At 35.9% G+C, this 27,146-nt stretch overlaps 1 protein-coding gene across 1 annotated transcript in view; it reads left to right on the plus strand.

Annotated features, from left to right (window-relative positions):
- The window catches only part of LEMD3 (LEM domain containing 3), a 64,895-nt gene that overhangs the window by 12,611 nt on the left and 25,138 nt on the right, over window positions 1-27,146 (plus strand). Inside the window, exons 2-4 of the mRNA XM_047065808.1 lie at window positions 16,770-16,807; window positions 21,223-21,289; window positions 23,485-23,552. Coding sequence (XP_046921764.1) covers window positions 16,770-16,807; window positions 21,223-21,289; window positions 23,485-23,552 — 173 coding nt within the window. The remainder of the gene's footprint in view (window positions 1-16,769; window positions 16,808-21,222; window positions 21,290-23,484; window positions 23,553-27,146) is intronic.

Below are 27,146 nucleotides of genomic sequence, written 5' to 3' on the forward strand. Positions count from 1 at the left end.
GCCAACTAATACCAGAAGATGAGTATATACTTTCTGGGATTATAGGACTGAAACTCTTCTCCCAGACATACTGCCTCCCTTTCTCCCACATGGTGGTGGTATTCTCTTCTTTCTCCTGAATATTTATGCAGTAACTATCCTCCAGAATTGAGATTTGGTTCCCATGCAGCACTGCATAGATTTGTATATTGTGACTTAGGAAACGTGACTTTAAAAATTATTTTCTGGGGGCGCCTGAGTGGTTCAGTAGGTTGAGTGTCCAACTCTTGATTTTAGCTCAGGTCATGATCTCATGGTTGTGAGATTGAGCCCATGTTGGGCTCTGCGCTGAGTGTGAAGCCTGCGTGGGATTCTCTCTCTCTTTCTCTCCCTCTGTCTCTCTCCTCTGCTTGCATTCTCTCTCTCTCTCAAATTAAAAAAAAATAATTACTATTTTCAGCAAATTTGAGTATGCCCTATGGTAGAGTTTACCACAACGTGTACTGTATACAAAGAAATAGTTTTCATTTCTTCCAGGTTTTTAAAAGTACTTTAAAAAGCACTTCTTTTTAAAGGAGGAGACATCAAGAATGAATTTGCCAAAAATGGAAATGTTATCAATATGAAGTGTTTATGATTATAGTTCAAGATGTTCTAGAAGTATTCTTAAGCTTATGACAAAAAGTCTTGTTTTGTTTTTCAGACATGTCATCTCCAAATGTTCCTTCTTTCAGATTTTAAAGCCTTAAATGATAAAAGCATTTATTGAGAACTTTGTATGTATGAGCACTTCATCTTAATTTTAATGAGTGGAACTATACTCGTATTATCTCCATGAGTAAACTGAAATGTAGAGAGAATACAGTTACAAGTGACTTGTCCAGGATCCTCAGCTACTAGTAGTTTTGGGGCTAAGCTTTGGGGCTAGCGTTTGAGCCCATGATCTGACTTCAGGGTCCACAATCTAAACCACTAGGCAGCAGATTTTTTTTTATGCATCTTTTCTCACCTACCAACTTTATTTGGGCAGTTGAGTCACTCATAACCTCTGGGCCTTGGTTTTTGCATCTGTCAGATTAGAGGATAGTAAAATCAACTTTACTTCTAGCCAGTGACTTTTGTAGGGAACTAAAGTAATAATATTTATGGAAATGCTTTGGAGAAATTTGAAGCGATACGTGACTGTATATTTTTAATACAGTAAGTTAGAATTTCCTGGCTATAGTAGTCTAATTAAACAACACATGGTCAGCACTGTGTATGATATGTCTTGTCAGTGATGTTAATAAGTAATAGAAGAGTCCGTTACATTTATAATCCTTATCGGTATTTTTCAACCTTAATCTCAAGCTGTCCAAGCAGATAAAAGGAGTCATCTTTTTATGTTACCTAATTAGCTTTATCTCTGGGTGCTGCAAAGGAGTGTTCTTATTTTTGCAGTTATGTTAACTTCATAGGTTATGAAGCACAAGATGAAATTCAATTTTAGTCTTGTTGACCACTAGAGGCTTGATTTGCTGATCTGAGAGTCAGAGATGGGATGTGTTGCTCTAATCCAAAATATAGTAGGGAATTTGAGATAGAAAAACATTTATTGGGAATGTGGATGGGTCTTAGCGTAAGCTTCTGTTAATATTATCTGAAGAACAGACTGCATGTGCAGCTGGGAGAGAAGGATGGCCTGTCACATGTTATTCTTCAGCTGGTTTGTAAGATGCCATGAGTACTAGTATTGCTGAAGTGGGAAAATAAGGTGTGTCCCTGGGAATAGGCAGTAGACTGGGGGGTAATCAAGAGATTGGGGGGTATAAAATAATGAAATTCATTTGATAAGCAGTATATTAAAATCATGTTACTTAAATTATAAGGGATTTAAAGTGCATTAGGATCTTCAGTCTCCTAGATGATTGATATGAAGCACGTAATGAAATTCTTATCCTATTTCGCATTTGAAACTGTATCAAAGATGTGATTTGTTTAGACCAGAGCTGTCTAATAGAAATATACTACAAATATGGAGTAATTAAATCTTAAGTCACTACAGTCAATTAGAAGTAGCTGACCAGTGGCAGAATGAAATCTCTCACCCGCCTGCCCTAGATAAATAGACATGCTTGATAGCATAAAGGTATAAAGTGGTATAAAGGACTTCTTAGCAGCTTAAAGTAGAAAAGATACCCCTAAATTCTCACTCATTTCTTATTGGGAATATTCCTTTATATTCTTTTCACTAATTTCCTATTGTAAACTGCTTTGTATAGCCTTTCAAACTAGACATGTAGGAGGGAGGGATGGCCTTAAAAAAAATTTTTTTTTAATGTTTATTTATTTTTGAGACAGAGAGCATGAACAGGGGAGGGTCAGAGGGAGAGAGGGAGACACAGAATCGAAAGCAGGCTCCAGGCTCTGAGCTGTCAGCACAGAGCCCGACATGGGGCTCGAACTCATGGACCGTGAGTTCATGACCTGAGCTGAAGTTGGACGCTTAACCGACTGAGCCACCCAGGCGCCCCGCGATGGCCTTTTGATTCTGGCACATGACCGTCCCTGGAAATAAGGGGAAAGTTAGCTCCTCTTTAGGACAATGAAAACAGAATGACTAATAAAGCTTTTGTTGGCATAAGAAAAATTTTAAGGGTTTCGGTATCTTTTTGAGAAAGATTTTGGGGTGCTCTCATTCATCATGCTCTTTGAATTGTAAAAATCACCTCAATTCTTTTACAAGGTGCTATTTTATGGTAGGTTTATATTTAGCAACATCTCCTAATGAATTTGAATAAATTATTTGAATTACATTCAGATTACTAGAGAATGTTTGCTCACAAAGTCAAGCGGTTTACTTCCAAAAGGAAAAATGGGCAGTCCTTAATTTTTGAATGGGTTGTTTTCCAGATCATGTGTAAGATAGATGCTTGAACTTGGAAATATTTAACTACACTGTTGTTTAAAAAAAAATTTTTTTTAATATTTATTTTTGAGAGACAGAGTGGGGAAGTGGCAGAGAGAGAGGGAGACATAGAATCTGAAGTAGGCTCTAGTCTCCGAGCTGTCAGCACAGAGCCTGACACAAGGCTCAAACTCATGAATCACGAGATCATGACCTAAGCTGAAGTCAGACGCTTAACTGACTGAGCCACCCAGGTGCCCCTTAACAACACTGTTTTTAAGTTTAAGTTCCCAGGCTAGCCCATAGATGCTTATTTAAAATTGTATCCTGTTTTAGCACTAATATACTATTGGTTTAACTTTTGAGTCCTCAGTGCAGTGGGTCATGTTCTGTGGGAGTTGGATTAGGAAGCAGATTTATTTTTGGCTTTTTATGTTTTCTTCTACTTTTCCTTCTCTTAATTCTTGTTCTTATACTGGCCTAAGCTTCCTGCTATTTTGCTGTAATCTCGGCCAAACATCTAAGTGCTCAATACTTCAAATCTTTTTCTTTTTTTAAATTGAGAGATAATGGACATATTATATTAGTTTTAGCTTATACAACATAATGATTTTATATATGTATATACTGCAAAATGATTACCACAGTAAATATAATTAACTAACACCCATCACCGTACATAAGTTACAGTTTTTGTTGTTTTTGTTTTTTTTTTCTTGTGATGAGAAGTTTTAAAATCTACTGTTTTGGCAGCTTTCAAATATACAGTATAGTGAAGTTAACTATAGTCACCATGCTGTGCATTACATCTCCAGAACTTTAATAATCTCTTTATAACTGGAAGTTTGTGTCTTTTGACCACCTTTACCTGTTTTACACCCCCACCTAAATGAACCCCCATCCCTGCCTCTTGCAACCACAAGTATGTTCTTTATACCTATGCCTTCAGTTTTTTTTAGATTCCATGTATAAGTGAGATCATACAGTATTCATCTTTTTATGACTTAACAGCATAATGCCCTATAATAAAATAGGCCCTTGTATTGGGTGCTTGACAAGTATAAACGTTCAGTGTTCTTAAGCAGTTTTAACATTTTACAGATGAGGACTCCGTAACGGAGGATTAGGTTAATGACCGTCCAAGGTGATAGTTCAGAGGAGTTAATTGAGTTATGTCTGTGGCTGATCCCAGCAGTGTGACCTGAGAGCTCATCCTCTAACCATTGTACTCTGCTGCATTCCTCTTTCACATACTCTCTCCTTTACCAAATTTCAACTCCTTTTATCCTCTCAGTTCAGCTACTTTTAGCCAAATGTTAGGGAAAGCCATTTGATTAAATTCATAATATTGTAGAATTCTGATAGTAAAATCATATGATTTTATGATAAAGTTTGATAATGTGATTATCTTTAGTGAGAATTGAGCCAATATGGAATCAGAGCTTAGCCCCACCTCTCTAAATCATCCTTCTTCTTTGTATGTAGAGTAGTTGGTGCCTACATTTTTCATTTAGAATTTATGTCAGTAATTCTCAACTTATGGGCTGAGAACGTCTTGGGGGCTGTACCCATTACAAAGGGTTGTCCGAGGACCTAACAAATGATTTGCTCCTTGAGAGCAAAACATACTGTGTATTGTTTTCAATGGTATACCAATACTGCTGTGGTTAGAAAACAAAATATTTTTCTTCGTAGAATTTTGTCATATTTTCTTAATAAGTGAGTGTTAAAAGTACTGTTGTGGGGATCTGAACATCTTGATATAAATGAAGAGATCCTTTTACTTAAAAAATGAAGAACCTTGGGGCTTCTGGGTGGCTCAGTCAGTTAAGTGTCTGACTTTGGTTCAGGTCGTGATCTCACGGCTCGTGAGTTCGAGCCCTATGTCGGGCTCTGTGCTGACAGCTCTTGCAGCCTGGAGCCTGTTTGGGATTCTGTGCCTCCCTCTCTCTCTGCCCCTTCCCCGCTCGTCTCTGTTTCTCTGTCTCTCAAAAATTAATAGACATTTAAAAACATGGAGAACTATTGCTTTTAAAGCTTGCTATAAGGAAATTATATAGACTGGTTATATTTTAGAATTTGTTTTTAAGACATTCATAATGAATGTCAAGGGATCAGTTGTCATGTTCAAATGACTGACTGGCTAACTTACCAACTGGTAAAAACTCTAATCTTTTCAAGATAATTGTACTTTAAATACAAGATCTTTATTATCTCAGATTCTATCTGTGATAAATGAAAATTTTGGCGATTAGTAAAAAATTCAGGCATTATAAAAATTTTTGGCAGGGAGTTTTACCTTAGGGTCTTCATTTCCTCTCTTCTTAACTCACAGATCTTCTTGAGAACTTTGTCCTTTCTTCCCAGTAGCTCCAGGGTAGAGACAAATTAAAAGCGGAGTAGTGGTCTATTGTGTTATTTTGTAATCTGAGTGCTGTTTATTTTTTATTTCTTGCTAGGGTTGGGAAAAGAAGAAAAAGCTGAGATTTATTAATCTCCCTTTGTCCCCACCAGTATCTCTATGCATAGTTAACAAACATTCTGTTTTACATTAGGTTACTACAGTGCCCAAGAACACAAGTCATACATGTTGGAACTAGCATTCCTTGCTCTCGAGTTTTACCCCACTACCTTTTCAGTGTGAAGAGATACTTTCTGTTCATCTGAGACGTTAGATGTCAGTTGAAAATCTGATATGATTCCAACATCCACTGTGTTCATTCATGTGGAAGCATGCATTTTATTCTTAAGGTTCTGTATATTCTTACCAACAAAAACAGTCTTATTTAGTCTAGTTTACCTCATGTCGTAACTGCTTACATTTTTATTTATTCAGTGGTTTTGTTTTGGACCTTATGATGACATACTCAAATACCTCTGTTTCCCTGGTGACTTTTCATTTCTGTCTGTTTTTTTCCAGAGCCAAAAGTTAAGATGTAAGTTTTAAGCACATTGGTCATAAAGCCAATGATGGGGATTTTCTTTGCAGTTCCACATTCAGTTCATATGTTTGTTTTGATCATACTTTAATCTTTTGCTTTGTTTATACGTATAATGCCCTTTTCCCTTTTAACAGCTACACTTCTTGTCCCCATTAGAAAAATGAAACGAGAACCGTCGTTTAGATTTTTTTTTAGTACTATTCACCTTTTCATTGCACTGCAGCTTTTCTCTCTCCAGTTTTCTTGTCTGCACATTGCCTTCGTGCAACACAAAGCTAATTATCTGTAATCATTTACAGTGTGAAGACACAGTGCATTGTAATTGAGAATATAAACTGGAAGAGCTCTGGTGTGTAATTGTATGGGAAATGCATGTTGCTTTATTGCATTGCACAGGGGATAGGTTGTTCAGTGTATCACGGATTCCTTTTGGATCTCTCAATTCTCATTTAGCAATATTGTTTCAGAACAGACCTTGTTATAATACAGTTACACTTGTATTCTTGGCAGTGTAAACCTTGAGGAAGTGTCATAGATAGTCTCTAGTGTGTAACAGTTAATGTTTAAAATCTCTTAATACAGTGAGCTGTCACCATGTTTAATAGATTACAGTATTGCATTAGCATAAATTCGTTTGGGTGCCAAGTTATCTGTTGCACAGATGCTTGGTATTATTTATAGGTTTGTATCCAACCTTTGTGGGTTGACTTGCTTTTATTTTTCTATTCACTTGTCACCATGCAATAGCATAATTCTTTAACTGGCATATGTGCAGAAGTGGTTTTCAAGAAGAGATCTGTGAAAGTACTGAAAAAGCAGATCACTCAAACTTTTGGACCTTGAGCAGTATAGTAAGATGGGCTGCTAGGATTTAAGTAGACATATCACTTTGTCTTTTTTTGAATGTGTTATATACTACCTTTCCTCCCAACATCAGTAAGGTACAGAAGTGTCTTTAGCTGACAAAGTTAGGTGGAGACAGCAGCCAATTGTTTCCCTCTGAAGTTTTGAGCCATTAAAACTTAGGGTGTGTGTGTGTGTGTGTGTGTGTGTGTGTGTGTGTGTGTGTTGTGGTGGGAAGAGGCTCATTATTAACTTTATATTTTATCTTAGAGTAAACTTTGAAATTTTCTTAAAGTGTAAAAGTCTTTTGAATAAACATTTTTGTTTGAATGGGAACTTCAGTTTTAGTAAGTCTGATTCAGTAATCAATAATTCTGTCAAATCTTGAGTTATGGATGCTCTGTTAAGATAGCAGAGCTCATTTTGGGAAGGAGTAGATTCTTAAAGTCTCTTAAATGTGTAGTATTTTGATATTTTCTTGATCTTCTAGTCATCTGGCTTTCAAATTTAGTAATAAATTGATTTTAGGTAAATAAAGTCAGTCTTATAAAATCACTGGTAAGTGAATTACCTCCAACTTAATAGTGAAGCGTGTAAGAAAAGAATTTTGAATGTTTGTGAAACATTTACTCTTTAAAAATTACTAGACACAAGCTCCTATGGATATTTTTCTATATGCCAAGTTTCTGACATTATTTTAGTAAAAAAGATAAATGTATTTTGAAGTTGTACATGTAAAATACATGAACAAGGCAAAACCAAAAAAAAAAACCTTTATATTACAATAACTTTTCTAGTTTTTTTGCAAAGGAAATTTTCAGTTTTTGATTTGTTAAAAATTTAGATTGAATTGGAAGGAAAAGAATGTTTTTCTTGTACAATATTTAAAATTAGGGTTTTTACCTGATGTGTCTGGGTATCAAAGTGATCTTTTGCCAGTTTTCTGATTGGATTTTAGCATCATCAGTAAATATTTTGTTTTAATACTTTTTCTCTCCTAGCATTTTGTTATGCAAACTTTCAAACAGGAAACTGAAAGAATTGATGCTGTGAACACACATGTATCCACACCTAGATTCTACTTTAGCATTTTCTGTATTTGCTTTGTCGTATATCTTATCCATCACTCTGTCCATCCATCATTCTGTCTTTCAAAAACTGTATTTCAGAGTACGTTGAAGACAGGATACTTTATATATTTGCATATGTCATGCATATTATTGAGGGTGAGGTTCTTTTTTTTTTTTAAGGTAAAATTCACATACAGTCAGATGTATTAGTCTTTAATGTACCATCAGATGACTTTTGACAAATGCATCCAGCTGTGCAACTTGAATCCCTGCAGATAGAGACCACTGCCTTCACCTCCATGAGTTTACTCATGCCACATCAATACTCTGTCACTGTTTTATTCACCATAAAGTAGTTTTGTGTGTTGTAAAACTGCATAAGTGGATTCAGAGAATACTCTGTTGTGAGGCTTTTTTCAGCATATTTTTGAGGTTCATTGATGTTGCATTTTTCGATAGTTCAATCCATTTTATTACTCTTGGTTTGTTTTAAGGCTCAAAAGTATTTTAGGCAAAAAATTTTTACCCCTTTCTGAACTCGTAAAGTACTTGGTACTAAACTCTAAAGTTGTATTGAGTATGTTATATATCGTAGTTACTCGTTTATCTCCACTAGTCCTTAAGCACTGTGTTCTCAGAACGTGGTTTACAGAATACGCTCCATAAATACTTGTTGAGCAATCTGTGGTTAGAAGTCTTACTTACAGTTTTTGTTATAGAGATCTCAAACTTGAGGTACAGTTATAATGTGAAATTAGTGCTTGGATAAAGACGGGCATCTCAATTACAGTCTGCTATCCCCCCCTCGCTGCCCCCCCGCCCCCCGCCAAGGAATCTTCATTTTTATGGTGAGCAAATGTGAGATTTTCAAATGATGACAAGGTTGAAAGAGGCCATAATTGTTCTTTCAGAGATGAAGAATAAGAACCAACCAAATAATAAGGCCATTGCCAACTTAACTATAAGTTTTGTTCTTTTATTTTCTTGGACACAGTATTTGTTTTTAGTACTTTGATATCCATATTTAAAACTCCTTTGATTTTATAAAATCATGGTGTATGTTCTGTTTTTCGTGAAGAATAGTTCTTTGGTTTTTTTGTTTTTTGGTTTTTTTTTTTTTGGAAGGAGTGCACACTGTTGCCTCTCTTAAAGCAGGGCAAGTGAAAAGTTGAGAGTCTTATAGGATCTGAAAAGTGGAGAAGCTTTTGAGGTTTTGCCCTCTTTCCCTTCTTCACTTGCTATCCCCATCTAGGTCTGTACCTCTGTAAATCCAGATGGATAGGTGGAGTTAAAATGGAAAGTTTATTTATGAGTAGAACAGGGGTGGTACAAGAGTTCACCTTAGGCAGGTTTTATAGTAGCCTGTTTTTGTCCATAAAACTTGGTTTTGCTTGCTGATGTAATGTCCATATTCACAGTAATATATTAAGTATACTTGATGTGAACTGTTCCTGTCTTTTGGAATAACTATATTTAATAGAGCTATGAAACAATTAGAGAACTCTCAGAGAACAAAAGGGCAATGTGCTATGTTGCAGAAGAATGTGCCGCCTTGTTCACCCTGTCCATTTTTAGATTGGTTTGGCTGATGGTGAAATGTAGAAGTTTGCCACACACACAGGTGCAGTGTTCTGCAGCTGTTGGAAACATTTGCCCCCCCCCCATTTCCTTATATATAATTATGCTCTGTTTAAACCCCTAAAGCTAGAAGATGGGATTTGAGAGCTTGAATGTCTGTTTACAAAAAGGTACAACTCACAGAGATAATTGGTCATTTAGTTAGCTGAATTTAACTGTGCCTAGATGACTTGAAGTTTCCAAAGACTAAAACCTAGCCTTAAGGTCATAGAGTTTTAGAATTATAAGAGACTGTCTTTGAAAGTGCCTGTCTGCAGTTAGTGCTTTCCAGACTGAACTTTTTTTTTTAATGTTTATTTTTTGAGGGAGGGAGAGGGAGAGGGAGAGAGAGAGAGAGAGAATACGCGCGAGTAGGTAAGGGGCAGAAAGAGAGGGAGACACAGAATCTGAAGCAGGCTCAAGGCTCTGAGCTGTCAGCACAGAGCCCCACGCAGGGCTTGGGCTCACGAACTGCGGGATCATGACCTGAGGTGAAATCAGACGCTTAACTGACCTGAGCCACCCAGGCGCCCCATAGTAGCTTTAATGAACACAGTGTCATGGCGGCAGAGAGCAGGGGAGTGACCAGTGCTGCCCCTGGTGGACATGGGACACTTTATAGGTTGATATACCATGGAACGTCTTTGCCTGGACTACAGTTAGGGTACTTGGTTTTGAAAAGTTTTCCTTGTGTATTCTCTAACAGCGGTGTCTTCTCTTCATTCCCATTTGGGCATTTTTCATGCATTATATCATAAGGAGATTGAAGTTTAATAATTCCATATCTGAGAGTTCTAGAGAAGAATGCTTTCCTTAAACCAAAGAAAACAAATATTTTCTTTTCTGTAGTTGTTTTTTATATAATGAAAAGAATGTAGGCATTGGAGTCAGATGTAGGTTATGAATCTCTGCTTTTAAAACTGTTAACTGCAAGAAAGCAACCTAATCTCATAATGCATCTGTATTTCTGTACATAAAAATGGGAGTAATACCTGCTTTAAAATAGTGGTGAAAGTTACCTCCTGCGTACATGGCATCAGTATTCCTGAATCTACTAAGAGTTCAATAAATATAATTTCCTTTTTATTCAAAGAAGAAGGTTGCAGAGTAATCAGGATTATAGTGCCTACTACTCTGGCATTGGGAAGCTGTTATTCTTGGAGACTGCAGTATGCCTTCAAGCTGCTATTTGTTCAGTATATATTTAGCATCAAATATCCTCAAGGCATTGAGATAGGTAGAGATTTTGCTGTCTTGTTGGGGGAGGAAATATTTATTTATTTTGAGAGAGACAGAGAGGGCAAGCAAGGGAGGGCCGGGACAGAGGATCCAAAGTGGGCTCTGTGCTGACACCAGAGAGCCCGATGTGGGGCTCCAACTCACGAACCGCGAGATCATGACCTGAGCTGAAATTGGACGCTTAATGGACTGAGCCCCCCAGGTGCCCCAACAAATAGTTAAATCATGATATAAGTTAGCAAAGATACTGAAGTAAATACAGAGGGGTTCTGAAAAGGGGAAGGTCACAGTGAACTGCAGTGAACTGCAGCGGTTAGGCATCTTTTATGACTATAGCAGAGCTGCACACGGGACCTTGAAGACAGAATAAGCAGAAGGAAGAAGACCAGAAAGATCAAAGGCTCAATGTCTTCCTGGCAGAACTGTTTTTCAGCTTTATTGAATTATGGTTGACATATAACTGTGTAAGTTTCAGGTGTACAGCGTGTTTGACTTGATACATTTATGTATTGCAAAAATGATTACCACCATAGCATTAGCTAACACCTCCATCCTGTCACATAATTACCATTTTTTATGTGTGTTGAAAACATTCGAGATCTACTCTCTTAGCAACTTGCAGTGTTACCAGCTATAATCACCATGCTGTACATTAGATCCCCAGAACTTGTTAATCGTATAACTAGTCATTTATGCCCTTTGACCAATAGCTTCTTGTTTCTCCCGCTGCCCAGCCCCTGGTCACCACTACTCTACTCTGGTTTTCTGGGTCTGACTTTTTCAAATTCCACATGTAAGTGATCTCCCCCAGTATTTGTCTTTCTCTGTCAGACTCTATTTCACTTAGCATCGTGCCATGAAGGATCCGGCCATGCCACAAGTATCAGGATATCCTTCTTTCTCGTGGCTGAATAACATTCCATTGTGTGTATGTATGTATGTGTGTGCCGCGTCTTCTTTATCCACTTATCTGTTGATGAACAGTTCGGTTGTTTCCATGTCTTGGCTGTTGTGAACAATGCTGCAGTGAACATGGGGTGCAGACATCTTTTTAAGATCCTGTTTCATTTCCTTTGGTTATATATACCCAGAAGTGGGATTAGCTGGATCATATGATGGTTCTATTTTCAATTTTTTGAGGAACCTCCATACTGTTTTCCAGAGCGGCTGCAACAATTTACATCCCACCAGCAGTGCACAGGGTCCCCTTTCTCCACACCCTCTTCAGTACTTGTTATCTCATCTTTTTTGAAAGTAGCCATTCGAACAGATGTGAGGTGATACCTCGCTGTGATTTTGGTTTGCATTTCCCTGATGATGAGTGATGTTGAGAACCTTTTCATGTACCTGTTGGTTATTTGTATGTCTGTAGAAAAATGTCTATTCAGTTCCTCCTGGCAGAATATTTTTGTATACAGATTGATAATTGATGGTAGTTTCAGGTACTCAGAACAGAAAAACGTTGAGGCTGACTGAAATTGGCTGTGCTGATCCAGAGAAAGCAGGAGGAAAGCGTCCTGAATGTGCCACTTCCGCAGTTTTCCTGAGGCGTGAACGGCAGATCATTTCTTTTCTAAATGCTTAGGATTTTTAAACTTACTTGAGAGTGGGTCACCTCTTATTGTATGCACTTTTCTTTTTAAGACATAAGCCAGATAAAATGCTTCTAATTCTGTGAGGTTTCTTGCTCAGAGTAAGATTAAAAGTCTCCAAGGCCCTACATGATCTGTAGCTATTGGCTCCCTCAAGTAAACTTACCTTTTTGACTTCATTTCTTGCTGTTTGCCCTCGCCACTCTGTTCCATTTCTGGGAATAATATGGTGGGCATGCTACCACTTCCAAGCCGGTACACTTCTTATTCTTTTGTCTGTAAACTTCTTCCTTCAAGTGTCCACATGGCTTGTTCCCTGTGCTCCTTCGCGTTTCCCTCCAAAGGCATTCTTCTGAGTATGGCCTTCTCTGACCATCTGCTTTAATACTGCTTTCCTCCCCCACGCGTTAACCACCTCTCTCCTGTGTTTTACCTGCAGAGCACTTAGAACCATTTGCCATACTGTATTTTTAAAATGTGTCTGTTCATTGTCTTTTCTAACATAAACTCCTTGAAGGCAGGGATTTTTAAAATTTTATTTACTGTCACATTTCCAGTGCCTAGCACAAAATACTTAATAATTATTAAATGAAAAAACTTTTTCTTTTTGAGTTTGTGGAGGAACTTTGGGCACCACAGACTTTTCTTCTGTTTACTGGCATTGAGTGACCAAACTGGAGCCTTTCTGAGGACAATATCAATTTATTTGATCAACATTAAACATATAGTTTGTGAGTACTTTTATAGATTGATACACTTCATTTTTTCCTTTCTACCTGGGCATTCGTAATGGTTAATGAATTTGATCTCAGTGCAAGAGAATGAAAAAAAGTTAATGGGAAGGATCAGTAAAACTAATAACATTTTTGGGATTGATGCGAGACGAAGGTTTGGAGAATCAGAGTCAACAATGTGTCTAAGTAAATAGAAAAGTATCACAAAGTTAGAATTATTTCCTTGAAGCAAAATGTGATAGGAAATCATTGGACGATTTTGAAGGATCTTGTAAGTATAATTAAAGAAACGTTTTTAGGAATTTGATTTTTACAATCATTGGGGGAGTTTAAAGGAATGAGAAGTGAAAGTCTTAAGAAAAGTTTGGTGTATTTGAGGTTTGAAACAATCTGGACAAGAACATGGAAGGAGAAATGGTGAAACCAGGAAGATTTGAGAAAAAAACCTCAGAAGTTTTTCTCAGAAGTTTTTCTCAACCTCAGAAGTTGAGAAAAAAACCTCAGTTAAGAGAAGCTATTGGGGGTGTAGGGTATAAAGGACAGTACTAGGTCTAAAATGACTTCAAGGTTGTGCTGTTTAGGGGATAGAAGTGGAAAGTTTGAAATATCGGTGAGGTATTATCACTGCTTTAGGAAAAGAGATAAGAATTTATCTCTCAGGTCCATGCCTAGAAAAGAGGCTTGAAAATGAGGTGGCTTTTTTTGTTTTTTTTTGTTTTTTTTGGGGGGTGTGGGATGCTTTTGGAATATGGTTTCTTCTCTATAAATGCCCAATTGGTGGGATCAGGGAGGAGTATTTTCACTAAAGGTGAGGTGGCAGTATGTGTTGTTTCCGTTAAATATTGTAGGTAATTTGGATGAGATAAAAGATACTAATACATGGTGTTACAAATACTGAAGAAAAGTTAGGTATATAAAGATGCTGCTTTTAGGGGCACCTGGCTGGCTCAGTTGGTAGAGCAGGAGACTCTTGATTTCAGGGTCGTGAGTTTGAGCTCTGCATTGGGTGCAGAGATTATTTAAAAATAAAGAAAAATCTTTTAATAAAAAGATGCTGCTTTTTTAGAATTGCTGTTTTTAGATGAAGTTTCCTTCTAAAGCTTAATCTCAAGGCTACTTTTTACTTCTTATTGATTTAATAGGTCTGTTAATAGGTGATAGTTGTGGTTCTAGGTAGTTTTGCTGTAAGCATCTTTGCTGCAAGCATTTTAATGACACAATAATTTTGCCATAAAAGATAAATAACTGGGTGATAGTTTGCTTTCATCAGACTGGTTGACAGTTTCATTTCTCCATTGACTAAGTAGTCCCATTTTTATATTATATAAATCTTAGCCCTCATCGTAGTCTGTACAGTGGTGCAGAGCTTTGAACCCATGTTTCCCATAAACTTTGGAATGTCTATCAGTGGATATGTGACAATGTGCCAGGAACAAACAACAGTGTAGAAGTGTGTTTCACGACACGATATGAAGCTTATTTACAAATATGCATCCTAATATTTATGAACTGGTCCCTATCTTAATGAAAGAAGATATTTTAGTGTAAAAAGAAAAAGTGCGATGCCTAGTGAGGGACAAGCAAAAAACTGTATAATACTACGAACAAAACACTTTGAAGACAAGTGCTTAGGTATAATCCACAAAATAAAATCAGTTATTGGCACAATATTCCCGTGAATGTATGCTACATTTTGATGTATTCAGATATTTTTTATTTCATAATAAAGTCTTGTTGACTTTGTTATTCATCTTACATATTTCATTATGTCCTTTTTGACGAATGCCCCTCTTTTATTTTTTGTGATTTTATAGCCAATTAGTTATGCTGCAGAAATGCTGGTGGTTGTCATAGGAAATTGGGGAAAAATTTTCTTAACATAAGGTGTGTAGGATGGAAAGTATATTACTGGCTTTTAAGATACACTGTTGGGTATCTCAGCCCATTAACCGAGAGGCAGAAATCTAGAAGGATGCAAAGGGCAGAGAGAGCAGTGCTTTCAACAGAATTATTGTTCTGCTCTGTAGCTTTCTCTTTGTTATCCCGTCCCCCTTCCTTCCCAGAACTTACCCTTCTCCAGCCTCCTGCGGTGTTAACACACAGAACAGAATAAAGAAGGATGAATGTAACCTAGATAGCACAACCAGCACTTTTTGAGCACCAACTGTATGCCCAGTACTGTGCTTGGCTCCAGGCAAACAAATAGTGTCATGTGATGCCTGTTGTGAGAAATTCACAGTAGGACAGTCCAGGGGGAGAACATCCACAGTCTGCTTCATGGAGATACTTGAAGAGCTAGTTTTCCATTTAATAATCTTGACAAAAAGGATTTTGTGTAAAGTCAAAAGAAAAAAAAAGGCTATCTTCATGACTTTTCTTCAGACATTAAAAAACCTGTTTTTAGAACTGCGTGTTTTAATTTTTTTAGGGTTATTCTTCTTATAAAGAGCAAATAAAATACTTGACCTTTTAGTATTGTGTGATCAGTTTAAGTAGATCAAGAAGGCAATTTTTTTGGTAGTATATTGAATAAATACAACTTTATTTTAAATTGTTCAGATTTTACATTAATAAAAATTGTTATTAAAAAGTATCTTTTTAGTCTAAGCGTGTTCTGATTCATAACACTTTATTTAATCTTTAAGCTGTATTGTTTCTTCTTCCTAGTCCCCTATTGAGTAATTTGATCTTTTATCATTCAAAATTTTTTCTTTTCTAGCATTAAAACCCTGTTACTCTTTAGAAAGTGTCTACAAAATCCCTTTAGATGATTGTAAGATATACTTTTCCTTGCTTTTTTATTGTACCTTGTTAAACTGGCCTCACACATGAACTTTCTTAGAATCAGGCAGTTCCTGGTTCCTATGGGACTTCCTGTTTTCTCAAATAAAAATAGAAAAGCACCTCAGAAAGGAAACCTGGTCAGTGTGAACTACTTTGTAGGCTAGTTAGTCTTAGTTGTGACCTGGATTATAGAGATCCAGGTATCTGAAAGCTTTGAATATTTTTGCATGTAATTTGCAAGTAGATGATACAAAGGAGATTCTAAATAATAACCATGAGAGATGTTTAGCCATAAACTTGTTTGTATCTTTTTTTAGGAGAGGTGGGTGTAGGGAGGTTGGATGCAAACTACTAAATCCTTTTTATAATATTTATTGGAAAGGTAAAGTTGTTTGATATTGAGACATTTCTTAGCTACTTTGTATATTTGTTTCTTGTCACCTTTCCAGATGTTAGCAAGGATTAGGGAGGGTTTTTTTTTTTGTTTTTTGTTTGTTTGTTTTACCATTGGAAGTCAGAATTCTGAAAGAATTGTTTAGTTTTAAAGCATCTTGTAGATTTCCTTAAGTAGCAACTGCTTTTAATCTATATTTTGAAGAGAAATCAAGTTTGGTGGTGGAAACAATGTAGTCAGTAACAGTAACAGGTAACATGTATTAAGTGCTTGATACTAGGCCAGTCATGTTATCTAGTTTATCTCATTTAATCCTCACAACAACTACACAAGGTAGGAATCATTGTTACATCCTTTCTGTAACAGTGAGGAAACTACAACTTAGAGTAGCCAGGTAGATGTTAGCTCACGCTCGTGTTGCTAGTAAGTGATGGAACTGGGACTCGAACCCAGGCACTTAGACACCAGAGCACTGCTCTCAGTTATTACAGAGAAAACCACAGATTCAGAGTAAGAATGGTAAACATAGCAAGTCTCAAAAATCACCACCCTAACCTTTATTATCATCAGTGTGTTTACGTTCAGTTTTAGCAGAGTGCATGCTGGCATTTCAGAGAGCTTGTTTAGGGGGATTCTAATTCTTATTCTCAAATGATGCTAATAGTTCTCTCTTTTCTTTCCTTGATAGTAAAAAACCCCTTTGATGAAACATTTGGAAACATACAAGTAAGTAGAAGAAGATCATAATATTGGTTTTTGTCTCATGTTTTATATGATAAAAGTATTAGGACAACTGTCAACTAAAAATGTTAATTTTAAAACTTCTCTTAAACTGAAACAATAAATTTTCTTATTTTGAGTATTCTTTAAGGATAATATGGTTAAATCTGAAACAGGTTTTCTCCTAAGAGCAGAATTGTTTATCACTTTAAGGTAATAGCTAACTGCCACGTAAAATGGCATTGGCACGTTACCTAGGGATCTGGTTTTAACCTTTAGAAGTTTTTCTGTTGTGGGGCGCCTGGGTGGCGCAGTCGGTTAAGCGTCCGACTTCAGCCAGGTCACGATCTCGCGGTCTGTGAGTTCGAGCCCCGCGTCGGGCTCTGGGCTGATGGCTCAGAGCCTGGAGCCTGTTTCCGATTCTGTGTCTCCCTCTCTCTCTGCCCCTCCCCCGTTCATGCTCTGTCTCTCTCTGTCCCAAAAATAAATAAACGTTGAAAAAAAAAAAAATTTAAAAATAGAAGTTTTTCTGTTGAAGTTGCTGCATATTCTGACAATTTTTGTCCTCTTTGCCCTCATCTTGTCTCTCTGGATCTTTTGCTCATAGGCATGCCTATTCAACCATCAGGAAGGCAAAAGATTTAGAAAGACACATGTTTCTTTTTCTTTTTTTTTTTTTTAATTTTTTTTTTTTTCAACGTTTATTTATTTTTGGAACAGAGAGAGACACAGCATGAACGGGGGAGGGGCAGAGAGAGAGGGAGACACAGCATCGGAAACAGGCTCCAGGCTCTGAGCCATCAGCCCAGAGCCCGACGCAGGGCTCGAACCCACGGACCGCGAGATCGTGACCTGGCTGAAGTCGGACGCTTAACCGACTGCGCCACCCAGGCGCCCCGAAAGACACATGTTTCTTAGGCTACCTATTTATGATTTCCTTTTCTTTTTTAAAAGATCTATAATGTTAATTTTAACCTAAATTTTACTCACATGAAAATATTTTTCACTTACCATCATTACAGGCACCTTAAAGATTAAGGTATTTGAGCTCATATTATAATGCACAGTTAGTTATTAATTTATGGTGGGAATTGACTAATGTAGACCTGCATATAAAACATTGTTTGTTGTGCTGAAGGATGTGTAATAATGTATAATCAAATCCATAAAATATTACTGTAGATTGTTAGAGTGAGACTTTGTAGTGATTATTTTTAGTAACATTCTTTTGTGGTGATATTTGTTTTAAAGCAGGTTGACTTTGTCAGTAACCGTATTAAATATGCTGCTGTTGGCATCATCGTTTAAATGCGTGTAATATACTCACTGAATGTTAGAAATACAGGACTTTATTTTCTTCTGTATAATTTTCCCCATGGGAGGAACTGAAGTTCTGAACCTCTAAATAATAGTAATAACTGTAATGAAGATAATGGCAGTTCACTTATATTAAGTGCTTATTCTGTGCCAGGCACCATGCTAAGTGTGTAAAATCATTATCATCATTTAATCAGAGACTTGATACAAACAATTGGAAATTTCCTTGAGGAGAAAGTTGGCTGAGGGTAGAAGAGGGAACTTATGTAAAGGTGACGATATACGAGAGAATTTGGGAGAGTTGCCCTACAGTTTGATTTTTTGCCACTCAAGAATGAGAATTTTGCTTCAAAGAATGGTATGGGTTACTAAAACAATCTGGACCTTACCAAAACAAACAATGGAAGGTTAGCTATTTCAAATTAAAGTATAAAATCATTTTTGTTTAATGAAAGGTTGCTTGAAAGCTTACTTTAAATATGGATTTATTTGTAGATCTTTAACTTGCTGTCAGGGTGATTAGGAAAGCCAGTGTGAGACATCTTTCAAGCTGAATGTTAGGAGACCACTGGAAAAGCAGTCAGAATGGAAGAAGACTATAATGAAACTATAAGTCAATATAAGTTTCTGTAAGAACGTAACTTTAAAATTCGATTTACATATTTTTCAGATTTATTTCTAGTTTAGCACATTGGTGCTAAAGATAGTTGAGCCAGAGCCTTTCTATTTCTTCCTCAAAATTGATGTGTTCACATTAATAACATAACATAAAAACTATTTAGATGATAATTGAGTTGATCATGCACTTGAGACCCTTGTAATATATAGATGGTCATTTTGAATAAATTGCCACTGGAGAAATAATTTTTGAAAAAATTACAGTTTAGCCTTTTGGGTGCTTAAATTTTCTATGAGAATGCTAAAGAAACAGCATGTATGTATGTTTTCTTATGGGATTCAGTTACATCTGATTAGGTTTTGTTATTTCTTCTCCTCATCTAGTCCAGTGTTAATATCTGTGAATCAAAAAATGAAGTTTATTTCCAGGCCTCTGATGTTCATTAAAGATGTAATCAATCACAGAGGACAAGTGTCAAGTTTTTGGATTTAGTTTCGTTTTTGAAAGGGGAGAGGGATTGGGCGTGATCAGGACATATGAAAGAAAAGGAAATTGGTCTCTTTTCCAGATAAGGGAGGAAATAAACTTTAAAACTTTTAACTACTTTAATCCCAGAGCTTAATCAGATTTACCTTGGTTTCATGTATCGAGTCCACAACTAGCTATACTATCATTAGAACTCTTTCTCATTATATTGAATATTATATTATAATATTGAATTATATTTATTATAATTGAATATATTCATTGAATATATTTATTAAATTACTATATTGAATATATTATAATTATTATATTGAATTGAATGTATTATATTGAATATATTAAATTATATTGAATTATTATATTGAATATATTTATTAAAAAATTATTTTGTGGCTTAATGTGTCACAAATGCATACCTTTCAGAATCTTGGATTTCAGCCCCAGCAATTATTTCTTGATGCCAATTCTTACGGTTTGGATTTTTAGGCTTTTACAAAGACAAGGTCTAGCCTGATTCAGAATTTGGTTGAGATAGAATTGAGGGGGGAAAAAAGCTAAGGTTTGGAAGGCAAGTAGTCAGCTGAAGGAATGTCACTTAATCTCTACCAACCATCTTCCATAAAACCAGGGACTCTGGTGGAGCCTTCAATGAGCTTTCTTCTTCCTAGTATCAATGATGAAAGCTGCATTGACAAAGACATACCACTCATAGTGTACAAACTTGTCTTTCTGTCCCTGAAAATAAAGTATGAAAATAAATGGGTGAAGTTGCATGTTGTTAGGCATATAAATGTTACTTTCCCAGCCTTTTATATCCTAGTCTTATATTTATAAGTATTACTGTTTTGTTTGACACATCAAGAAGAAAGGAAATAATAAAGATACAGCCAGCCCCCTCAGGAATCATGAATTTATTTCAGATAGTGTGATAAGCTTACCCCTCTTCTAACTTATACTCCCCCATTGCTTGTGTTGGTCCCCCTTAATTGTGATTGCTTTTCAATTGGGGGTCTCACTGCCTTAGACTTCTTGGCAGGGTGCTTAGACATTGCAATCGTCTCCTCTCTCATTTCCTTTCATATGTTCAGAGTACTATTTCTGATATACAAGTCTGTTTTACTTTCCCTCTTCTAAATTTTTAGAATGAAGTCAAACTCTTAGTTTTGGTCCCTAGCAGTTGACTCCAAACTATTTTTCCAGGAGTGTGCTGAATCAAAGTAGGCTACTAGTTACGTAAGAAACATAACCGGTGCCTTTATGCCTTTGCTCATGGTGTTTCTTCTTAGGATGCTAGTCAATTCTGTTCTTACTGTGAAGCCCAACTCAAATAGTCTCTCTTCATAAATGGATCTTCCCTTCTCTCCCTCTTCTGTATTCACATTATATTTTGTTTGCAGCTTTAACATTTAAGTATGCTTTTTTGCCCTTGAGAACAGGAACCATCTTGTATCACTGGGCCTCTTGCTTTGCTGAGAATAGTTCTTAATTCCTAGTACTAGATACTCATTAAATGTGTGTTTTGCTTTAATGGTTTATAAATTTATACAGGACCACTTTGGGGGACCTAGGAGAGGTTGAGGGTCGGAGTGTCAATACTCATTCCCCTATTGTTTGGTTGAATCAGATTAAGGCAAAACATGAGGGCAGCCTTGAAGTCTCATAAGAACAATATGTGTAAGTGTACATTGTGTACAGGGGGACCGAGAGCGATGCTTTGGTGGTTGGGAGTTTTTGTACAGGAGACCTCTTTTTAGCACTAACCTTAGTGCGAATTTCCCAGTCAATCCTCAAGAAAAATAAAATGTTTAGAGTGATGATTTAGATTCTTAGATTAAGATTTTTTTAAAGTATGGTAGCCATTGTTTAAGTGTGAATTTGTCTTTCCGATTATGTCGCTTCTGTGGTTTTAAATTATTTGCTGTTTTTCTTTTTGAATAAAATTATTATTTGGTACATTTTGTTGAATTGGATGTTTTATAATCATTTCTTTTAATTTTAGGAAAGTGAGAAAAATCTTATGATGAACACTTTATACAAGCTTCATGATCGATTGGCACAGCTTGCAGGTAATTGTTTCACATTCATAGTCTCTAAAAATGTTTTGAAAATTAATTTGCATATATAGCATGCTATATCAGTGGAAATAATTTTTCCCAAGTCTAACGTTATGTTTGTGGAAAATTTTTTCTTTATAAGTTTTTGTTACCTATACATAGTGGGTTTTATTTTTATAAACATATTTAGTCAAGACCTTTTCTGCCTGCCCATATGTATTGGGTGAAGTATATATTATGTAATTCTAAAGTCAGTTTTTTGTTACACTAATAAGTAACAAAAAATTTTGAAAGCTTAAATGTCAATTGGATTGGGTAAGCAACGAGTTAACTAAAATCCTAGATTAAATATAAAACTGCAGATTTTTCTTTGGTGGTTGATTAGGTATCAATTTCTTGGATAAAGTAAATATATTCTAGAATTTTTTGTACTGATCATTGCATTTTCCTCATATTCTGCTCTTAGTATTCTGCTCTCTGTTTATTACCTTAGCTTTTTTTAGTTATTCTTGTATCACGTATAAGCTAAAAGAAGAGACTTTGGATTCTCTTCTTGTAAAGAAGTTACAAGAAAAGAAAAATGTCTCCTGAATTTTTGTATGCAGCGGATCCTTTTGTAGAAATCAGTTCATTGGTGGAAGGTAAATATGGAGGTTCTCTGGTTGAATGGAGGCATTTCAGGATCCTTACAGTTGCTCATCCTCACATCAGCCTGGTTTTTTTTTTTTTTTTCCTTTGGATCCTTAATACTGGTCAGTTTTTGAATGCTCAGAATTCTATGTATATCACTAAAAACCTTCTTTGCCTTGACTGACCGTCATATTCATACACTGCAAACTAATGACATTTATTTGGTATGCTGTAGCACCCAGAAGTAAGTTAAGTATATACTCTCGCTAGGAATTCTTGATGTTGCTACCACAGGCTTCTACAGCTGTCTCTATAGCACTGTTTTATGTAGTGTGCTAGATCAGCATGATCTGGGGTACTTTTAAAGATATGGATTCCTTCCTCTAGAGCAGGGGTCAGCAAACTTTTTTCTGTGAAGGGGCCAGATAGTAAGTTTTTTGGGCTTTGTGTGCTAGACTTGTCTCTGTCACAGCTACTCAATTCTGCCATTATAGCATGAAAGCAGCCATAGATAATACATAAATGAATGAGTTGTGGCTATGTTTCAATAAAACTTCATTTATAAAAAAAATCAGTGGTAGGGCAGATTTGGCTGTGGGCTGTGGTTTGCCGACCTCTGCTGTAGATCTGTGGTTTGAAACTAGATCTTGGAAGAGGCATCATAAAGTTTGAAGACTTACTTGTTTATCTAACAGGTATTTCTTCCCATTTTATGACTATGACCATTAAAATCTGGCTACTTGAACAAAGCTGATAAATAGGAATGTGACTGCTTTTATGATAGAAAAATTTGTCAAAGTTTACTTCAGCTAGTACGCTTTTGTGTTAAATTTTTTTTTTTTTTAATCCACTTGAAGAGAAACAGGGCAGGAAAAACTTACAATTGAAGTTCAATATGAGGAAATTGGTCTCTAATAACCACAGAAAGCCTGAAAGCAAAGACTGCATTCTCTTATAAATCGTTATAAGAAAGGGAAAATGTGATTCTGTATGTAATGCATTTCTTTGCAGAAACCAGATCATACCTAGAAGCTTCTATCTAATTTCCCTGTTGGTCTTTGTTATAATAATTTTTAAGGCATGCACACACCTTGCTAAAGATAGGCTTAGCACTATCTTTATATGCAGAATGTACATTTTAATTCAAATTTATTTGAATCCTTGAATTATTAGCTTTGGTAATAGATGTGTTAAGTTACCACGGTGAATTTCCCCTCTGGAAAAACAGCAAACCTGGCGAGGACCTGCTGTGTGCCAAGATGTGTGGAGAAGCATCATGTGACATGGTTCCTCCCCTGTCCAGTGATTTAGTTGAAAACATACAAAGAAGACATGTTCCTACCCAGACTGTTTAGAAATGTATTTAAAGATGGTGGTTTATGTAAAGATAATTGTTTGTTTCTATTACCTACTGGATTTTTAATAGGAAATTAAATATGGTTTATCTTCTTTCTTTATTGATTACAATAATATAACCTATAATTGTATAAATTGTAAAATATTTTGATTAATTGTATTTGTTTTCTTCTGTTTAATATAGTACTGATTCAAAATTAATAATATGCTAATCTTTCCAGGAGATCATGAATGTGGCAGTTCTAGTCAGAGAACACTTTCTGTCCAAGAGGCAGCTGCATATTTAAAAGTAAGCAGTGTAATTAGACTTTTGATAGCTGTTTTCTTAAAGTTTATATACATTATTACAACTTGTATCAAAAGTACCATGCATTTGATTAATTGTACTGTTACAAACTTGGGCCTATTGTTTGGTGGAATGTGAGCAGATAGAGAAAACAGAATTACTCAACATTTTCTGTTTTAGTTTGTTTTAGAACATTCTCTATGAGAGAATGCACATTAATTTGGAAAGGGTACAAACAACATTGGTGAGAGAAATTGAGATAGGTAAGTAGCATGTAAGAAAGCAAGTAAGCATCTAACCATTGTCATTTATTTTAGATCTTTCACCCCAGATTAATGTCATCTCAGGGTGCTAAAACAATTTGCAGATGAATTTTCTAAACCACTGTATGTGATCTTTAGGAAATAGTATATGAAAGAAAGGTACAGAAGATTAAGATGGATAAGTGTTAAGATGGACAGTATTTTTTTTTAAGGCTGAATAATATTACACACATGCGCGCACGCTCACACACACACACACACACACACACACACACACACTATCTTTATCCGTTGATCTGTAGGTGGATGTTTATGTTGTTTCTGCTTCTTGGCTATTGTGAATAATACTGCAGTGAACATGGGGTGCAGATATCTTTTAGACCCTGTTTTCAGTTCTTTTGAGTAAATACCCAGAAGTGGAATTGCATATGATAGTTTTATTTTAATTTTCTGAGGAACGTCCGTGCTGATTTCCATAGTGTCTATACCATTTCACATTCCCACCAGCAGTTTCCAAGGTTCCTTCCCCTTTTCTCCACATCCTCAAAAACACTTGTTTTTGTTGTTGTTTCTTATTTTAATAATGGCCATCCTCATAGGTACAAGGTGATATCTCACTATAGTTTTTATTTGCATTTCCCTGATGATTAGTGATGTCAAACATCTTTTCTTATACCTGTTGGACATTTGTTTGTCTTCTTTGGAAAAATGTTTATTCACATACTTTACCCATTTTTAAATCAGGTTATTTGATTTTGTTATTGAGGTGTAGGAGTCATTTCTTTATTTTGGATATGGTTTGGAAATATTGTCTTTCATTCCATAGGTTGTCTTTTCACTCTATTGATTATTTCCTTTGTTTGCAGAAGCTGTTTAGTTTGATACAGTTTCATTTGTCTGTGTTTTTCTGTTGTTGCTGCTGCTGTTACCTGTGCTTTTTGATGCCATATCCAGAAAATCATTGCCAAGACCAATGTCATGAAGCTTTTCCTCTGTGTTTTCCTCTTAGAGTTTTATCTTTTCATGTCTTATATTTAAATCTTTAATTCATTTTGAGTTGATTTTTGTGTATAGTGTGAGATAAGGGTCCAATTTGATTCATTTGCATGAGGAAATCCAGTTTTCTCAACAGCATTTTTTTGAAGAGGCAGTCCTTTCCCCATTGTGTGTTCTTAGCACCCTTGTTGAAGATCAGTTATGTGTGAGTTTATTTCTCTCTTTTCTTCCATTGGTCTGTATGTCTGTCTTCATGTCAGTACTATACTCTTCTGAATACTACAGTTTTGTAGTATGTTTTGAAGTCACGAACCAGGAGGCTTCCACCTTTGGTCTTGCTCAAAGTTGTTTTGGCTATTTGTGGTTCTTTGTGTCTCCATATAAATTTTAGGATTTTTTCTATTTCTGAGAAAATGCTGTTGGGATTTTGATAGGGATTGCATTGAATCTATCTGTAAAACACTTGGGGTAACATGGTTATTTTAACAATATTGGGTCTTTTAGTCCATGGGCATGGGATGTCTTTCCATTTATTTGTGTCTTGCATTTCTTTTAGCAGTGTTTATAGTTTTCAGTGTAGAAGTCTTTCATCTCCTTAGTAAAGTTTATTCCTAAGTGTGCTTTTTGATACTGTTTTAAATAGGATTTCCTTTTCTGATTGTTCATTTTTAGTGTCTAGCAATGCAACTGTTTTTGTATGTTTATTTTTTTATCCTGCAACTTTGCTGAATTTGCTTATTGTGTCAGTGGGGATGAGAGAGAGAGTTATCTGCAGGGTATATAAGATGTTATCTGTGAACAGAGATAATTTTTCTTCTTTCTTTCCAATTTGGATGCCTTTTATTTCATTTTCTTACCTAATTGCTGTAACTAGGACTTCCAGTACTATGTATTGAATAGAAATGACAACAGTAGACATCCTTATCCTGGCCTTGTTCCTATCTCCAAAGAAAAACTTCCACTTTTTCAGTGTTGAGTATGATATTAGCTGTGTGTTTTTCATATATGACCTTTATTATATTGAGATAATTTGCTTCTATTCCTAGTTTGTTGAGTGTTTTTTTTTTTTTTTAATGTTTATTTTGAGAGAGAGAGAGAGAGTGAGTGAGTGTGCACAGGGCAGGGTGGGGGGGAGAGAGGGAGAGAGAATCTTAAGCAGGCTCCACATACAGCACAGAAACTGATGGGCTTGATCTCACGACCATGAGATCATGATCTGAGCTGGAATCAAGAGTCGGATGTTTAATTAATTGAGCCACCTAGGCATCCCTTTGTTGAGTGTTTTTAATCATGAAAAGGTATTGATTTTGTCAAATGCTCTTTCTGTGTCTGTTGAGATGATCATGTAATTTTTATCCTTCATTCTGTTCATGTGTATCACATTGACTGGTTTTTGTATTTTGGACCATCCTTGCATTCTAGGAATAAATCCTACTTGGTCACGGTGTATGTTCCTCTTAATGTGCTGTTAAGAATAATACTGGCCGCGTAGAATGAGTGAATAGAAGTGTTGCTTCTCTTCAGTTTTTTGGAAGAATTTGAGAAACATTAGTAATGTTTGGTAGAAATCTCCAGTGAAGCCACTGAGTCCTGGACTCTTCTTGTTTGAGAGGTTTTTGATTACCGATTCAATGTCCTAACCAGTTATAAGTCTGTTCAGAGTTTCTGCTTCTTTGTGATTCAGTCTTGATAGGTTATATGTTTGTAGGCATTTGTCTATTTTTTTCCGGTTAACTAACTTGTTGGCAATTGTTCATAGTAGTCTCTTAACGATCCTTTGTATTTCTGTGACATCAGACTTAATATCCTCTCTTTTATTTCTGATTTTATTTGAGTTTTCTTTCTTGTTAAAGGATTTGTCAATTTTGCTGATCTTTTCAAAAAAGTAACACTTCTTTTTTTCTATTCTGTATTTTACTTATTTTTACTCTTTAATATTTCCTTTTGCTAACTTTGGGCTTAGTTTGTTCTTTTTCTAGTTCCTTGAGGTTGTTTATTGAGATCTTCTTTTTTAATGTAGCTGTTATGTCACTATAAACTTCCCTCTTAGTACCACTTTGCTATAAAAGCTGTTGGGCTTCTCGAATCTGAATATCCATTTCCTTCCCCAGATTTGGGAAGTCTGCGGTCATTAGTTCTTCATATAAGCTTCCTGCCCTTTTCTCTCCTCCTTTTTGGGACTTCCATAATGCATATATTGGTCTGAATGGTAATGTCCCATTAAGACTTTTAAGCTTCTTACATTCTTCATTATTTTTTCTTTTTGTTCCTCTGACTGGATAATTGCAAATGGCTTGTCTTCGAGTTCCTTGATTCTTCTGCTTGATTAAGTCTGATG

Source organism: Lynx rufus, unplaced genomic scaffold, assembly GCF_022079265.1.
Source record: "Lynx rufus isolate CCGP_SWC_20201006 ecotype Redwood Valley unplaced genomic scaffold, mLynRuf1.p SCAF_7, whole genome shotgun sequence".
NCBI lineage: Eukaryota > Metazoa > Chordata > Mammalia > Carnivora > Felidae > Lynx > Lynx rufus.